Source organism: Lycium barbarum, chromosome 3, assembly GCF_019175385.1.
Source record: "Lycium barbarum isolate Lr01 chromosome 3, ASM1917538v2, whole genome shotgun sequence".
Taxonomy (NCBI): Eukaryota; Viridiplantae; Streptophyta; class Magnoliopsida; order Solanales; family Solanaceae; genus Lycium; species Lycium barbarum.
The window spans coordinates 148470234-148488830 of record NC_083339.1 but is presented as its reverse complement, the minus strand read 5'-3'; the positions used below and the strand labels follow the sequence as shown (position 1 = coordinate 148488830).

The window sequence follows — 18597 nt, the reverse complement described above, 5'->3', positions numbered from 1 at the left end:
CACAATGTTTAAAGTTCATCAAAAATAAAAAACATTTTTAGATTAAAAAGAAGATTATACCTAAGACTGGAATCCAAAATTTCTGATTTTGGATAGAGGATCTAACTATTCGATTATAATCCTTACTATATTGTATAAGAACATTATATATCTATTATGTAGTTTCTATTCAAGAAGTTAAAAATAATTTATGTCTTAATTAAATTTAACTAGATGTCTCAACTCTTATAGTCCAAAATCCGTCATTTTATAAAAATGAAAGTTAATAAAAAATTACCTAAGTAGGAATAAGTCAAAAATAGAAAATCGAGGCGAGTGGCTCAACTGTTTCTATTTTCATTTTTCATGTCGGCTAACCAAAAAAGTCTACAACAACATTATTTTATTCGGATGACAGATTTAGTTCATCTCTCCGTACTCTGTCTACATGCAAGCAATTGGTTAAATTTTACATTAACTCCAACCAGAAATTTGAGATTACATTTTCTTCGAGGGAGAACGGTCAAAAATATTTTTGAATTATTGGTTATAGTAATTAAATTTTTCGCTTGTCTTTTGGCACAAAAGTATCTATACTGTTAGCTAAATGAAACAGATATACTCCCGGACTATAAAGAAAATAGAGCAATTATACCCTTTGTTTGTTTTTGTACAAAAGTATCCTTATCGTTAGCCAAGTAGAACAAATACATTCCTCAACTCTTTCACGATAACTCTCGGCCAATAGTGTATTCAATAGTAATCATGGAATCGATATGAAAATGATCACTTGCTTTCTTGAATATGTCTTTCAAGTTCTTTTGTTGCATATTTCTTCATCTATCTTAAATGCACATGTCTTCAAAAGTGTTCACCTTACTCCCAAAGTAAACGCGTTCTTTGAAAAAAGCTTCAACTTTAAACTAGCAGCAAAATAATGCAATAAAAGAAGAGCTCAAACAATTAGAAGTACTTTTTAAAAAATACGAAATGTTGTTTGTTTTAGCTTTTTGAAATGCACAAAACTTGCCAATGTGACAACTATACTACTATAGTCGTCCTCTTTGCTTTAAAACTTTAAAGAAATGGTGATATCGACATATCGTGCTAGATACTCGAACCCATTATTTAGTACGTAGGCTGATGAGATTTAAACCCAAGATGAGTCCCTTTGCGCAACTAATTACAAAGAAATGCTCTATATATGTAATGTATTTTGTATTCTAAGGCACACCGATGACAAATTTATTTAATGCTTTGCTATAAACTTTATAAGTAGATATTTATTTATTATTAAACCTGTAAATTAAAATATATTTAGATATCATGCACAGCTAGCCACCTCCCTTAACAAGGATAAAAGAAAGAAAGAAAGAAAAAAAAAAGGCTAATATTCCTAAACTAGGCAAAGATGGTCATATGATTAGGAAATTATTAGTTGGAAAGGGAACGGCTTAGTTGTGTCTAATGTAGACAATTGATCAACGAAATAGCTTTGGTAGTCGTAGATGCAACTTTGAAGTTTTCTTGGCCGTGTTTTTCAACTATGATTCTTTTCGAACTTCAACATTCCACACGAATTTCCAGAAGGAAAGAAAAAAGTTAAAAGGTGGTATTCATTTTCTTTCATTTTAGACGTGTAAAGATTATTAAAGTGGTAGTGTCAACCCACCACCGATGTGATGAATGAGTATTCTGTTCTTAATCAGATTGGGTTCGAGCCACGGAAGAAACTATTAGTAGAGAATGCTCTCTTTACCTTCCTTTACTTATAAGTAGGGGGAAGTAATTTATCATATATATAATCAAAGCGATAATAAAAAAAAAGTCGTTTTATTCAATATTCGATTGCGACATCTCTTCCCTTCTACTTCACACCTAGAAATGCACTCTTCTTATAGAGATAAACGCATTTTCATATCTTCTTAACACTAAAAATTTTGAAAGAGAAAGTCAGAATAAATAGAATTCGTAAAGTTAGACTAAATAAAATTAGTACTTTCTTCTTAATACAGATTATGAAGAATTTGAACAGAAAATGTATATGATTGATAAAAAATCATTATCAATAATTGTTCTTTATGTATATATAGTAAATGCTCAATCTCGTTAACTTCTTTGTGTGTTTTACTTTTTTAAATTTTAAATCACTTAATAAAAATTTATTGCTCCAGCACTACTCTGTGTGTGCGTGTGTTTGGGGGAGGGAGAGGAGGGGGGGGGGGGGGGTTGGTTTGGGTTCATGAAAAGTGCTAATTGATCATATGACGATGGTCTTCAAAGGGATGGGGATCTGCGCTTTTAAGCACACCGATTTCAGAACGCTTTTATTTCTTTAATAATAGCAAATTAGCAATAACGCCAAATAAAAAGTGAAGACTCTGCCTCCTCCTTCCATAAACATTTTCCAAGGCTGCATCCGCAGAAGGCAGACTATAAAATATTAGAGCATCTTTTTGACTTGCAAATACTCTGAACCTTTTTACACATGCCTTGTAAGCTACACGTATTAATTAAGACAACTAAGAGGAATAAAAAATGAAATTACACCAATCGCCCGGTGCCATCCCAGTGGAAATTTACAAAAATGATACCATAACAACAACTACTTTTCAATTTCAAACAAGTTGTTATCAACTTTATGAATTCTCAATAACCGTATTGCATTGTTATCAATTGTAAAGAAAATGCTCACTTGCCATACTAGTACATTTAAGCTCATCTAAGACCGCAACCAATATAAATATTGTGAACTGTTCTTTGTGAAACCACCAATACGATCAAACCTCCCTATAACAGCATCATTTGTTCCAATTTTTTCAGCTGCTATAGCGGAATTTTGTTATAAAGAACATACACTATTACATAACTGAAAGATCGGTTTAAGAAACATGATTGTTATAATCAAATGTTATTGATTGAGTAGCTCGCCCGTGAAGCAACAGCTTTAAGGTTCGTATTTGAAACCCAACAAAATGGCACCACAAAAAGTAGTTAAAGGGAAGGCCAACTAGCACCAACCCATTTAAAACAGCTTCAAGAGGATTAGAATAAGATCAAAGCAATTCTTAAGGGATGAAATCAAATCTTCCAATATCAAAAGTTAAAAGACTATTATAATAACCACCTCCTCAGGCTTCCACAGTAAATAAATATTATCACGTGCCAGGTCACATGATCACTCTGAAACTTTCTAACAACTTATCTGGAAATCAGAGTTCCAACACAGAACAGTCAAAGGAACATCACATGATCCCACTAGCATTGGATCCTTCACAACACATTCAAACATCATATATAAATCTCATCACCTCAGCTTCAAAGCTAACAAATCACCATAACCTATTACTTACTATCTTGATCACCTCATATTTCACTCACCCTGCAGCAGAAAGTACACCATTAACATCCTTCAACTTAATTTACAGCATGAGTATGAAGAGCCATTCAAGAATACTAGCTGCTTTTGTTCTAGCACTTCTCTTGATTCTTAGCTCAGAGTCCAATGCCGCACATGCAGCTCGCTTCCTCATCAGTAAAGAGTATCCCACTGCTAAAACTTCAACATCACAAACACTCAACGGTCTGCATGCAAATCAGAAGAAACCATACAAGAAAGTTGATTCAAGCTTTAGAAGAATACCTCCAAGCAGATGGAATCCTATACAAAACAAGTAATTTCTGAATCCCAAAGTGTTCATGACTTACCTCCATAAGCAGATTTCTCAGATATCACATTCTTGTATCAGGTTCAAGCCTCCGTAGGATGACTAAAACTCAGCAAAGAACAGCGCCTTCAAAGCAATTCCTTCATTCAATATCAATGTAGTTTGATAGTACAAAGTTAGTTTTCACTATCCAGTTAGGATAGTCACTTGCAGCACAAATACAGGATCCAAATTTGTTCATTGGTAGCTATGAAATTTGTTGTTAGATGTATTTCCCAAAGTTTTATAGATGTGAATACTATTAACTTTTTCATATCTGTGCATTTATGAACCAACCATTTAAACTTACCAATGAAAGAACAAAAATTGCATGAACAACTAAATCAAGTATATTCGGCATCCAATAAAAATTCCATGCCTTTCTGATCAAAAAACACAAAGTGCCCAAAACTGATCATTCAGAGTAATGAAAAATTGAATAAAGAACCTATAAACATTACAGTTAAACTTTCATCTTCTTTCTTTGAGATTCTGAATCTCCATCTTTCCTATGCCTTTTCTTCTCGTCTTTCGATCTTTTCATTTTTTTTGAACCCTGATGAGCCAAAAAGGGGGTATTGGAAGTTTTGGCAGAAGCCAAAGTCGTCTCAATCTCTTTTCTAATGTCTTTTAACTTTCCTGGCTTTGATTTGGAAACAGTATCAGCAAGAAAGCTCTCCTTTTTAAATGGCTTTCTGACAGACTCATTTGATTTGGTTTCCGTTGGTCCAAATGTAGCATAAAATTCTTTGAGAGCAGATTGTTGTGAAGCTTGTCTTGACTTCCACTGCTCAGGTTGCCTTGCAAATCTATCATGACAGAAAAGGAAGCCAAATAAGTACCAGAGAAACCAGGAAAGTTCAACACAACTTTAAATGAGTCCGTCAGAATAGTTTCCTAAGGTCTTCCCACTGTTAATTTGCACTTTTCCAATAAAGATGAGTGTTTAATTACAGCATGTAATCTCAAAGTTTAGAAATGCTAATGTCTTTTTATAACCAAAAACGTTGCTAATAGCGGCAGCTCAAACTGCCACAAAACATAATTCGCCCATCTCTGTAGGCGTCCATTCAGATGCTAATGTTAATGCTAAACAACATGAAGTAACTAAATTATAAAGAATAAGAAACAGGCATGCTTGGATGACAAGAAACAATAATCTCAATGTATCTAGCCCTTTAACTTTGTGACACAAACAAGATTAAAATGCATAAAAGATAGGAGTTATGACACAACATATCCTGGATCAGGAGAAAATGTGTTCTCAGCAACAGGGCACCATAAATTCTGCCCTTGAGCTACATTAGATAGTGGAAACGGGGGGGGGGGGGGGGGGGGGGAAGCAGTGAAAATGGAAACGAAAGCCTATAGCTTACCCATCAATATCGAGTTTCCTCAGTAGATAAGGTCCCTGCTTAGTCTTGGATAGCTCTGCTTGGAGAGGTAACATTTCCGACACTATTGTCTCTCTCAGATTCAAGTTACTAGCAGTGAAGCACTTTTCAACTGTAAATGAACCAAATGGGTGCACTGAGAGCTCACCAAAATGTCCTCGAAGCCTTCAAGTGACAGATCATCATTATTAGCAACTCAACAATATCATTTCCAACTTTAAATGGAGTAACAAAAGTCTGTTGTCATACATACTTGGCAACTAACTTCCTCTTTTGCTTTGCCGATATATTTGAGTTGAGAAAAGATTCAATGACCCGTGAACCACTAGAATCTTTCGATGCCTCAAGAACTTGATGCTCTTCCAAAGATGTGATACTAGTAACATAGATCTGTATGAGTTCCTGTAGCATATCAAAAAAGATTAATCATGCTGACAGTAACACTTGACTAGTTACTATAATGGCAATACAATATAGGTTAAATATAAGATACACGATAACTAAGCACTGGTTTTGAAATAATAGAAGATATAAGTAAGAGTAGAAGCAAACAAGCTAGGTAGAAGACTTCAGATGTCAGACCTAAGCTAAAGACTATCAACATAGTAATGAAGAGGCAGGGGGTGTTGGAAGAGGTGAATATGTGGCATAGACATGCATATACATAGAATCAAATTCAAAAGAAGAATGAGAAAAGGACACATACACTGGGAAGTCTAAATATCGACTGCAGAATCAAAGATCCAACTACATGGATCTTTGTTCCATGTGGCCAATTCCAGTTAGATTTGTCTCTTGAGCAAAAGAAATTTTCAAGAAATAATATTCGGGGGACGATACACTTGGGAAACTCATCTCCTGTGCATACAGCGGCAGCAATAGCCTGACAACACTGAAACCGAGAAGACACAAGGAAAGCAATACATTCAGCTGATCCTTCATTCCTTATAGTAAATATAAATATTTTTCAATATATGAAGGAAATGAAGACAAAAAGAAATATTTCATTCTCAAAAAAAAAAGACCAAAAAGAAATATTTATCCATAAACGAACTGAACACTGGGTAAATGAATATTTCTTTTGATCAGATAAAATAAATTTTATTCAAATCAGCACCAAGATGGTACCATGAGAAGTAAAAAACAGCTTAGCAGAATTCCTCCCCTATTTCCTCATATCATCCAAAATGAATATCTAGAATGTTTGAACACAACATAGGGAAATATAAAGTGTGACCTTGAATATTCACAACAAACCTCATGTTCATGGCTGTGGAGTCTTTGAGTTGCAGCAAGGACAGAAGCAACAACTCCAGTCTTTCCCATTTCAAAAAGATCGTGAAACTTTGTCCCAAGCTCCTCCCAGATCAAGCCCATCTTGTAACAACATAAGTGCGTGAGTGATGCTATAAACCAACATATGATTAAACATGAGAATCAGTTGACAAAACCTATTTCAAACTATCAGTATAATTGTGCAATGAAAATAGAAGACACGCCTTAAAGGTCATCTGACGCACTGCATACTTTCTTTTTTTTTTTTTTGATAGGTTGGCGCACTGCATACTGATTTTCATATCTACCAACATTTGGATCTAAATGAACTTCTCAAGGTTGTTAGACTCAATTTTACTGGTCCTTACGTTTATCTTATATGAAAGCAATATTCCTAATGTTGAAGTTTGAAAGTCCTTACATGATCCGGACTTTTGGCGTGAGATGCTAAAGCCTGCACGACGAAGTTGGCACAGTGATGAGTTGACATCCGAAACAATGACTTCCTGAAAACTTCCATTAACAATTCATTGTACAATGTTTCAGGAGCAAATTCCAGGATGGCCTGCAATATTGTGCATTAAAACGTTAAACAAGTTCTAGCAAGGAGAAAAGCATACAAGATAGAAAGCATTGCAGCTAAAAGAAGCAGAGTAAATCATCATGTCAGAAACCTTACAACGTCTCTATGGACCTAGGCTTCAGCTGATTTTACAGAAAAAAGGAGGATTAATGTTGACAAACCACAAACAACTTATGCTGATATATATTAGCACAAAGCCCTCTTCTAAGGATTAACATTTTCTCTAAGCTTTTCTTTCAGATGGTTGGATTGTGTAACACGTCCAACCATCCTCTATATATACTAGATTGCAGAAATAGAATGCTGATATGCTAAATATATGAGTAGGCAACTAATTCAGCTGGAATTGTTTAAAACTGCATGACTGTGGGCTCATAACAACTGAGTGTTTCTGCAATCTACAGGTCACGACAATCACTGTGGGGCAGCATAGTGGGAAACTGTTGTTCAAGCATCTAAAGTAGATGCTGAATTGTACTATAGTCCTTTTTTAACAGGAGAATTGTACTAAAGTCCTACCACAAAATATCCAATTGTTCCATTCAAATTAGATTGAATTATGCCTATCTTGATAATACCATTAACAAAAGTGGAATACGACCATGTGCAGCATACAGATTGATTCCATTACAAGGAGCTCTTAAACCAGTTAAATATACAACAACCACTGTTGGAAAAGCATATAGAAGGGGGAAGCCCGGTGCACTAAGCTCCTGCTACACGCGGCGTCCGGGGAAGGGCCGGACCACAAGGGTCTTTTGTACGCAGCCTTACCCTGCATTTCTGCAAGAGGCTGCTTCCACGGCTCGAACCCGTGACCTCCAGGTCACATGGCAGCAACTTTACCGGTTACACCAAGGCTCCCCTTCTGTTGGAAAAGCATATACAGAGAGGAAACATAAACAGACATCAACAATATTTTACCTCCATTAAGTGACTGTATGCAGTTTCTTCCACTAGCCTTAAAATGTTTCTTATGGTTTTTCCTTCTAACAAGTTTCCAGCATTGGCGCTTTCAGTGCTGATCCCAAGAAGAACTCGAATTAAGTACAACAATTCCTGTTCATTTCCAGCCAATACTTTCAAAGCAGTCTGCAAATAAGAGCGTAAATTAGTTATTGCTCGTTGATATGTAATTCGACAGTTGTGGTTTAAACTAGTGGCCTTAAACAAGATATGAATCATTAGTTGGCATACAAACATTTATTAGAAGTGTTGACATAGTCGTCTTTATCATCTTTTGCACGTTTACATACTGTCAGCAAAAGACTGATGTAAGAATGGAGCCTGGGATCATAAATTATATACCTGCAGAACTAAACTGCTGAATTGATTAACTTGAAGTGTCGAAATGTCTTTGCTGGCAGCATTTAACAACTCTGACACAAAAATTTTAAGCAAATTAGGAAATATTTGCTGAGACTTCGGTGGGCCATGGTCTTTTGCATGAGGCGCCTTGAGATTCAAGCGTTCAGCCAAGCCAACTGATGACTTTGTGGAATGGAAATCTTCTAAAGGCACCCCTTTAAATAGGCAAAGAAGACTCCGAAGCACGTGAGATCCATGGCAGTTGCACATTATATCAACGGGATTGACAACAATTGCCTGACACACAAATATAAAAGAGCCAATGAACAATCAAGTTAAGAACCTGGATCATGTAATGACCAACAAATTATATTCACTTTTTATTCTGATCCACTGTGACAGTTCCCTACATTAAATCTTGTAGCAGATTTATAGAAGGGCTTTCACATAGAACCACAAGAGCGAAAAGGGTTATGCAAACAACTAACATGTTCTAATGCAAACTATGAAATAGGACAACATTACATTACAAACAATGAAGACGACAGTATTTCGTACCTTACAGATTTTAGTCAAAGCCTGTTCAATCAGAGAATGGTTCTCATTATCCTGAAGGTGAAACGATAGAGATTTTAAAGCTGTTTCAACCACATGAGAACCTGATCTATCAGCTGCAATATGAGAGAAATTCTTTGCACAGCTCTGAAGGAAACTACAAAGGTGATCCAAAGAACAGCCTTCAAGTAGAGTTTGCAAAGTATGGCTTATTATATAATCAGTCGCGAGTTCTGCTTCTTTCCCTCTGGTTTCTTCCAATGCATTTCCACAGATGACAGACCGCTCCTCTGGGTCAATTTCTGTACCTTCTATGACGTTAGCAATCTCCGCAAAGTATTTTGCAGTCTCGGGATCAATCTGCTGTCTACATAAGAGTTATAACAAGGTATGAATGTTTCACATTGCAATGTTCGAAAAAGTTAATTTAATAAAATTGGTAATGACGAACCAAGTATCTGAAGCAGTTAGAACCTGAGAAATGATGTCTGTGGAACAGGGGTTGTCGTTTTGTCCTTGCGGGGTCTAATATTGTCATCGGCATTCCCTCCAGATGCACTTTCAACATTATGGTCAACATTAACTCCAGCATGCTTTTTCGACGACTTTCGACCCATAGTTCTTTTCCTTACTCCCTGATTATTCGTTTGATTCTCCCGAGCAGTAGGTTGGTCCCTCAAATCACAGCCTTTATGTTTTCTCAAAACTAAAGCATGTCGACCTACAGAAACCATGGGTTTTTACACTGCAATGCTTGCCCGTATTAAACTAAGATTCAATAGCACACTCAAACAAATGCTTAAGAATTATCTTTAACCCAAAAAAAAGGTTCCTTGTACTGTCAAAGAACCAAATTTTAGTATTTCAGAAAAGGGGGAGAAGGAGATACTTTTAAAATGTTTTTTCACTTCAACACTAAAGAAAACCATAATCTATTGAAAACTAGAGGTTATAATCGGCAAAAGATAACACTGAATCTATGTATTCAAGGACTATCCAGTTAAAAAAAAACACCCTCGTTTAAAATATACAGACTTTAGAACAAGAAATCCTACACTATTCAATGAAGGTTCAGTTTATTCGCAAAGTCCCAGATATTCACATGTAAAAAAAACACTAAAGCAATGAAGGTTCATAAATATTATATTGAATATAGCAGAAAGCTTATAAAGAAACTGTCTCGCAGAAACTTACATATAGGTAGCACAAGGTACGTTAAGAATACGCAGATAAATCAAAAAAAAAAATGTGTAGAAAGGCAAGAAATAGCATTAGGTTATCAAATTCTTACAGTGAATTTCTGACAGGGACAGCAGCAACTGAAATATTTGTGAAAAGAAGCTTTCTTTCTGCAAAGAGGGCAGCAAGTGATGAGTTAGGAAGATGACCAGACGTCGTTCGTTTGGTCTGGGCCTCCAAGGCCCCGTGTGAAGGCAGAATCTATGGGATCATTTGCACTTTTGGCCCTTTTTTGTGATGGTCTTGATCCTTCAAAATCAAACTTGTACCTAGAGGACTATAAGTTACGCATCATAATATTCACAAGTTATGTTAGCTTCCCTAAATATTTTATGTCCCGCTAAGCATAAGTTCGATTTTGATGGCTGAAAATTAAGGACCAACTCATTTGAAGGCCAAAAATTAAAGACCAGCCCATTTGAAAGACAAAACGTGCAATTATATGGAATCCATGTTCTCCTTCTGGATTAGAAGAAATTGCAAGATTTGTTCTTCAAATGGGCTGATCTTTTATTTTTTGTTCTTTAAAATTGAACTTATGCCTAGCGGGGCATAAGTTCTTTAAGGGCTCGGGCATAACTTGTCAGATATTATGATGCAAACCCTTTTAATTCATTCATTGCCTTTTCTCTAGCCCTCTAGGCCGTCGTATAAGAAACATTAACGCCATACTCATTTTTTACGTCGTTTACTATATCACCAGGTGTATATTTCCTCTTGTGATTTGCTATTTTTGGCTTAACAACTGACGCCCCAATCAACCAACTTGTTGCTTGCCTTTGGGAATACACTTTGTCCTTTAATAGACACGTATGTTCGTCATGAAAATATCTCACTCTGAACATTTTAGAGTTCGCAATACTTGAAGTTCTGAATTTTCAATGACAATCAGTTGAACAGCATACCAGAGTGTAACTACATAAACCAATAAAAAAAAAAACAGTCAGATTGAAGTTTCAAACACATACACGATCCTAAATACATTGCCTTTATATACTGAAATGGTTACATAATGGAATTAAATAATACAAATAGCGCGTATTTTAATGTATTTAATTAAATCCAACTGAAATATAATGTCACTACAATAGTTTATGTCACAGTGTTTCAGTGTATTTCATAGTATATTTCAATGTATTTCATAGTTTTTCGGACTAACATACCTTATGGCATTCGACCTCTCTGTCCTGAAATTGAATCTTTTGCGAATTGCATAATTCGCCATAACATTCTTCAGAGTGTCCTTATCTTTGTAGATTTGATCAACAAAAACATCCTTATGTTCCTTGTTCGAAATTATCAAGTTATCGTTGTTTTCAAATAAAACAACAGCCTTAGCACAATCCGACGCATCCAAATCATTTGAATCAACTACGTCCATAGCATGCATATAATCATTAAATTCAAGTTGAAACATATCGTCTCCAACTGCAGATTCGCCGGACACAAAATTCTCAAGATCATTATCAGTTATGCTAACGCACAACGGATATGCTTCAAATCCCTGTTTTCTCTCTTAAGCTCAACATACACCCTTACTCCCATATTGTTGCGTATTTCCATTGGCATATTGTCTCTTTCAACAGCATATTTTATTGATATCGTTTTCCTGCTAATATCAAACACCTAACTGAATTGCTATAATTTCAACCAAATCACCGTATGAACAATAATCTTTGAAGACAACTGCGTCTAGTTTGTAATTAACAAAGCAATTCTGTTCATTCCAAAAAATGGAGTGTCTGATCACTGTTGTTATGCTTGACATGTTTCGTTTTGATAATTCAACAAAACTAGAAGAACAGTGACTGCATTGGAAAAAACAAACATTGTTCCAATCACAGAAAATTGAATCAAAAAACAATCTCACACAAATCATTGAAAATTTGAAACATACCTTTTGTAGAATCTGAAATACAAATCTGATCTTCACTAAAATTCCATATATACACTCGTTCATATCTTATTGAGTGTATTTCAACTTGCTTTTGAAGAATTCGAATGTATAAAACAGTGCTCAAAGAGATTCTTCTGTAGTTGGAAGTTTTTAGATCTTTAGTATTTTTTTAATTCAAAAAGTTTTGATTGTGATAAAATTGGAGAGAGATACGTAAGCTGTTATGGAAGAACATTCGTTACGCGTGATTAATGGGAAGATTTAAACTGAATCCCTGAATTTAAAAAAAAAAATCTTTTCCATAAATACGGCCTAATTTTACTCACTAGTGTCGTGTGTTTCCTGTATTTCACTATATTTCAAAAAAATGAAATACACGCGTTTTATGTGAAAAACCAGCTACGCTTAGTAAATAACAATTTTATAGCTATTTCTTGTTACAAGTTACTAAAAGGTAGCTATTTATGTAAGTTTTACTTAATATATTCTCTACGCATAAGTTTAAGTACAATTAGTTAGTAAAACTAAAAGTTGGATAGAGTAAACTCATAGAACGTAATCACATGAATCAAGTAAGAGCCCGTCTAACTTAGCTTATTATAAATATATGATAGGTTTTAAGTATTGAAACTGATATTAAAAATAAGTACTTACGCATTTAGATGGAATTACTTAAACTGATAATAAAAATTTGATGTGTTTCATAATAAATAAATAAATTGATAAGCTGTTTTTTTTTTTTTTGTTAAAATGACTAGATACTCTTAAATTTATATCTTAAATTTCTTTTATAAAATAATAAATTTAAAAATATCTTTGCGATGAAAATGAGGAATGATGGATACTAATTGAAGATGAAGTTAGTGGTTTTGTCTTGAAAAAAAGATATTTTGAGAATTTGAAAAAAACAAATGATAAAATAGTAAAAACCTTGGTCAAAATTAAAGTGTTATAAAGAAAAGTTATGCCTTTTGACTTATAAACATTATACACATTTTTTATATTTATCAAACGCATAAATAAGTCAAAAAATACTTATAAACTAGTTTTTCATAAAACTAATAAAACTAGTTTATAAAGTATAAACTAGTTTATACTTTATAAACTAGTATTTCATTCTAGTTCCAGTGTATTTCCAATATGATTTATGGTATATTTCACTGTAAAAATACACAAAACATGTTTGTGCAGGTAATATTCTACCATTGGCATATGGTGTGATAGATTCAGAGAACGATAAGTCTTGGACCTGGTTCTTTGAGCAGTTCAAACAAGCTTATGGGAATAGGGATAACATGTGTGTTGTATCAGACAGACATGAGAGCATCATTAAGGCGGTGTCTAGAGTATATCCAACTGTGCCACATTTGGCGTGCATACGGGATTTATGGAAAAATGTGATCACGAAATACAAGTCGAATGGTGAAGTATTGAGTCCTGTATTCTATGCACTTGCAAAAGCATACACACAGGCTAAGTTTGATAAGCTGATGGAGAAGATTGAGAAGGTTGATTTTCGAGTAAAAGAGTACTTGGAGGATGCTGGAAGGGAAAAGTGGGCTCAACTGTATTCACCCGTTAACAGAGGATGGACAATGACCTCAAATATAGTTGAATGTATTAATGGAAAATTGGTAGCAGCAAGAGAGTTGCCTGTTTTCGATTTTCTTGAAGAAGTGAGGAAGATGTTTGGGAGATGGAATTGCACTAATATGAGGAACGGTACATACACATTCACAACACTTGGAAAAACATTCCAGCAATTATTATCAATAAACGAATGTAAATCTCTGCGTATGACGGTATGTTACTGTTTATTTTGTTGAAGTCTGCCTACATATATTTCAATATATTTCAGTATATTTTAGAAGGTACTTAAGTAATCCTGTTTGGATTGTATATTTCCATGTATTTCATATTAAGTAATTCTGTTTGGATTGTATATTTCCATGACGGTATGTTACTGTTTATTTTGTTGAAGTCTGCCTACATATATTTCAATATATTTCTGTATATTTTAGAAGGTACTTAAGTAATTCTGTTTGGATTGTATATTTCCATGTATTTCATATTACTTATCGTTGTTAATATTCAATGTATTCTGGTCTGACACATTTCTTCTTGATTAGGTTGAACCATCAACTGAATATGTGTATACCGTAAATGATGAGGCAAGGCGTTTCATAATTGATCTTAAAAAGAAAACATGCAGTTGTCGGATGTTCCAAATGGATGAGATACCATGTCCACATGCATGGGCTGTATTGAAGAGTAAAAGTCGTATGCCTGATGAATATTGCTCAGACCGATTCAAACCAAAGACAGTGATTAAGACGTATGATGTGCCTGTGGATCCTCTGCCTGACGAGAGTGAGTGGAATATTCCCAAACACATATGCGATGAAGTTGTTTTGCCACCAAGATACAAGAGACCCCCGGGAAGGCCAAAGAAGAAGCGAGATAAACCATTAATGGAGACGATGATTGGTAAACGTAAGAATGCTTGTAGTACTTGTGGACGTCTTGGTCACAATAGACGTTCTTGTTCTAATGAGCCACGTAAGAAGTAGATGTTTAGATTGTAATTGTATTTTTTTTAAAAAAAAAAAAACACTTATCCCCAAAAATATTAAATAAAGAAATTTTTGGTTCATCGTTGTATTCTGCATTTTTTGTCCTTCATTTTCATAATAATATTGTATACAATTCGGTGTTAACGGACGTTCAAATGAATAAATACATATTAACTTAGAATAATACAATGAAATATGAGTGAAATGTTTAAGAAATATTAAGTTGCATTAGGCCTATATACACAAGAATACAATGAAATATATCAGAAACTGTTTCATAAAAAATGCAGAGTGGGTATATACATTGGAATACATTGAAAAACACCACAAAGTTGTTTTCATTAAAACAATAAATATAAATATGAGAGGCTGAATCAAAAAATAGTCGTGATAGAAATTAGCTAAGTCATTGATGAAAAAACACTGCAATTTGTCAACTGGAATACATTGAAATACACCAGAAGTATTCAAGTTCACTTGGAATAATTTGTCGAATTGAAGAGTGGGTATATAACATTGGAATATATTGAGATACACCAGAAGCTGTTTTCATTAAACGATAAATATAAATATGGGAGACTTAAACAAAAAATAGTCGTGAAAGAAATTAGTTAAGTCATTGATGAAAAAACACTGCAATTTGTCAATTCTTAAAAAAACAACACAACAAAATGTACAAAAATGGTCAGCAAAACAATACTGTGAAAAATGATTCAACATTAAAACCTAGTGGACTAATTAACAACTACTGTGTCGACCGTGTTGTAATCTATGGCAGGCCTAACTGGTCTTAGCGGCAGTTCATTGTCACTGAAGGCATTCAAATCAGCCTTTTGCCATCTGTATTCCCATAGTAATGCCCCGTATCTATTACGTAGTGATTCTGCATCAATTTCAGATGGAACACCTCGTCCAGAACAAAAGTATTCAGCAAATGCGGCAACATACACACCACAATCCCTGAAAAATGAAGAAAAAAAAAAAAGATTATTGGTTGAGAATTTTGAAAAAAAAATTGGAACTATGATGTTGAAATACATACATGCTGCCAGAGGCTTGTTGTGGCAAGTCGTTCACATACATGACATCAAAGTCATCAGTCTGTTGTTTGCCCTTATATGATGGGTGGTTATTAATCCAATCGATGCCTTTTTTTTTCTCGTAAAATCCAGACAAATGTAGATGATGTGGAAATAGGGTAGCTATCTTGTGTATTTCTCTTCTAACAACAGCATCATGACCAGCAGCTCGGTATGAGTTGTAGATGTACAGACGCCTGCACGTAAAAGAATAGTACATCAGGTCGGTTAACATGTTGGTAAATTAAATTTCATACGGACCTTGTGTGATAGAAAAACTAAAAACTGTTACAGCAAAATTTGCAGTTTGAATGAAGAAATACATAGAAATACGGAGAAAATACAGAGAGATATGCAGTTTTAATGAATTTAAAAAAAAAAGTAGGAATACCTGTCAGTGAATGGCACTACAATTAAGATCCAGTGATTTTCCTCTTTGATGTTGATAGGGATGAGTACACAATCAACTGTATGCCATGGCACATTAGCCAGCATCCCATGCCCGTTAATGTACTCGCATATTTCGTTCTCCGAACTGGCAACACTACTGGTCCCCTCCGGATGAACATATGCACGATGAATTTCATCAATTTTGGAGAAGAACATACAGTCAACGGTTGTGAATTTGAAACTGTTATCCTTGTCGTACTTGCCTTTCTTCCGCAAGTAGTAAAAAATGACATCAATATGCTGGTAAAAAAAATGAAATAAGTTTAATGCATATTGATAAATTAAATTTCATACGGACCTTGTGTGATAGAAAAACTAAAAACTATTACAGAGAAATATGCAGTTTGAATCAAGAAAATACATAGAAATACGGGGAAATACAGAGAAATACATAGAAGAAATATAGAGAAATATGCTTTAAAAAACAGATAGATAGACAACTGTAGAATTAAGGAATAAAAAGGAAATGGGAAATATAGCACCTCATCATTCCAAGACTGGCCATTCATCGATAAGAGATAGAATCAGTTTTTGTCATCAACATGTAACACGCCAAAATTAAAGCCAAAATTGATGTCATCTGGATACAAAGCTTGCTTATTCTTTTTGTAACGGCTTTCCTTACCCTTTCTAAATATCAACACTCAGTTATTTTCAACGTAAACAGTTTACTTTGCTGAATGAATATATAAATTTAAAAGGTAAATACGTTCAAACTTACTTTTTATCATGCCTTAGAAGCAGATCCTGTTCAAGCCAATTCCGGCATTGTTGAATAAGCGAAGTATTTCACGGGCCATTAATTGGATCTTCAACAAATGGATGCTTCTTTTTAAAAATGGAAGGTGTGGGGTCTTGAACAGAAGCTTCTGCAGAGCCGTAATTGGTCATGTAAGGTGAACTGAAGTATTTACTAGGTTTGACTATCCTAGTTGGAATAACATTTGGTTGAGCAATTACAACTTCCTCATTAATCACTGCCTCTTGTATTCCTTTGTCAGCAGACATTACTGGCATAACAAATCCTTTGTGACTCGTTTGATGAAACACAGAGAATCCTGACAAACCTATTTGGCTTGGTAACATTTCATCACGGATCAACCATTGTGACTTAGTAATGTTGTCATCGAACCTGGGTGGGGTTTGTAAAATTGAATGATCATTGATGTCCCCGGGTTGTATTCCCGCACTTGCTTCTGGTACACGAGTTTCTAGAGGCAACTCAATGAGCATCTCTGCGACCATTCCCTAAAAAAAAAAAAGATTTAATAAATGTTAAATATAGCAGTATCTTGAAAAGATCTATAAGATTGAATGTAAAATTTACCTCTGTTGAGTTGAAAGATCCTTCATCCGCCCGATTAATCTCTTCAGATGAAGCTTTACGTGTATCTGCTCTTAAATTTCCGCCGGTCACTACAATATCCGGAACTTCCTCATGTAACATTGGTGCAACACCCTTTGGAATAAGAAAAAATCAAAATTTAAAACAAAATCATAACATAAAAATATAAGGTTGGAAAATTACTAAATACACAGAAATAGAGTCAGGATTAGACTGATTTTGTGGGGGTAGAAATACAGTGACATACAAAAAAAACAGAGAAGTTTATCAGTGAAATACAAACGAAACGCCATAAAATATAAAAGTTTGTAAAATAGAAAATACCGAGGAAAACATAACTTTAAAATTATAGACTGGAACATGGCAACCATATACTTTTTTGTGCATACAATGCACAACAACATAACTTTAAAAGATGGATTTCACGTCAGAAACTCATTTTACCTTATTTGACTCATCATCATGTTTCGCCGGAGATGTTTGAATGGTAGAATCATGACGTAAGTTTTCTTCAGGCGTTAACTGTAGCCCAGCATCAGTTTGATGTACCGGCGCCTTACTATTGGCCGCCTTCACATGAAAAAAATGAATTAATATAAATTGTATTTCGCAATAAGGGTCTAAAATGTTAGTTCAATTCCTATTTCACACATTTACCTTGTCCACAGAATTGTTCCCTTTGATTGCTTCAAATAGCTTCTTGAAGTTGTCATGCATGAAAGTTCGAAGATTGGACAACTCAGTGCCAATACTTGTGAACTCACCAACGACCTAATATTTAAACAAAAACAGTATTTCAATTTGTTAACAAACAGTAAATTAAATACATCAAAAAGATTTTTGTTTCGTAACTAAAATCACTTACTGATTCCTTGAAAACTTGAAAATATTTCCTTAGCAATTGCATTTCATCTTTCATAGATGCAGTAGGGACATCACGTAGGACTGGGGTGTTTTGGGGTCGATTCATTTGTTCATTCAACTCTGGTGAAGCAGACTTCTGTAAAATAGGCTTTTGAGTAACCTTTTGATCCTTGTGACTCTTCTTCAAAGTTGTCTGTGGTTTGGTGTGGATTTGTTATTTCTTTGATGTGGAAGCTGTTGCAGGAAGTTGTCTGCGTCTCTTTGAAGGCGGAGAATCTGTTTGATTCGTCTGTTATTGCTGTTTGCCCTTAGAAAGGTGGGGGGAGTAGTACTGAAATCATCATACTCA

The 18597-nt window shown here is 34.7% G+C and overlaps 2 protein-coding genes across 5 annotated transcripts; one reads left to right on the top strand and one right to left on the bottom strand.

Moving 5' to 3' along the window:
• Positions 1-3067: 3067 nt before the first annotated feature.
• Positions 3068-10251, bottom strand: LOC132633558 (pumilio homolog 23). 4 transcript variants are annotated; one of them, XR_009579683.1, is made up of 13 exons: positions 10093-10251; positions 9276-9546; positions 8805-9168; positions 8247-8543; positions 7863-8030; positions 6777-6920; positions 6338-6457; positions 5787-5972; positions 5334-5482; positions 5063-5245; positions 4148-4495; positions 3688-3787; positions 3068-3564 (listed from the first exon to the last, which is right to left on the bottom strand). XR_009579683.1 is itself a non-coding variant. In XM_060350052.1 (11 exons), the coding sequence occupies exons 2-11, from the start codon at positions 9533-9535 to the stop codon at positions 4150-4152; spliced, it is 2217 nt and encodes a 738-aa protein (XP_060206035.1). In that variant the 5' UTR covers positions 9536-9546; positions 10093-10251; the 3' UTR covers positions 4003-4149. The 4 variants fall into 4 exon arrangements, 2 of the variants coding, with proteins under 2 accessions (XP_060206035.1, XP_060206036.1); XR_009579684.1 differs by having other exon boundaries at positions 3688-3773; XM_060350052.1 differs by lacking the exons at positions 3068-3564; positions 3688-3787 and having other exon boundaries at positions 4003-4495.
• A 1522-nt stretch (positions 10252-11773) lies between these two features.
• LOC132631547 (uncharacterized) lies at positions 11774-14507 on the top strand. Its single transcript, XM_060347118.1, has 3 exons — positions 11774-11780; positions 13129-13739; positions 14067-14507. The coding sequence occupies exons 1-3, from the start codon at positions 11774-11776 to the stop codon at positions 14505-14507; spliced, it is 1059 nt and encodes a 352-aa protein (XP_060203101.1).
• The last annotated feature ends 4090 nt before the right edge of the window (positions 14508-18597 follow it).

Bases quoted from the DNA above. Each gene is read 5' to 3' on its own strand.
- LOC132633558 (XM_060350052.1), bottom strand. From the start codon at position 9,535: ATGGTTTCTGTAGGTCGACATGCTTTAGTTTTGAGAAAACATAAAGGC. The intron at 9,169-9,275 runs GTTCTAACTGCT...ACTCTTATGTAG, and splicing joins CCACAGACATCATTTCTCAG to ACAGCAGATTGATCCCGAGA. The intron at 6,458-6,776 runs GTAAGGACTTTC...TGTTGTTACAAG, and splicing joins ACGCCAAAAGTCCGGATCAT to ATGGGCTTGATCTGGGAGGA.
- LOC132631547 (XM_060347118.1), top strand. The intron at 13,740-14,066 runs GTATGTTACTGT...CTTCTTGATTAG, and splicing joins GTAAATCTCTGCGTATGACG to GTTGAACCATCAACTGAATA.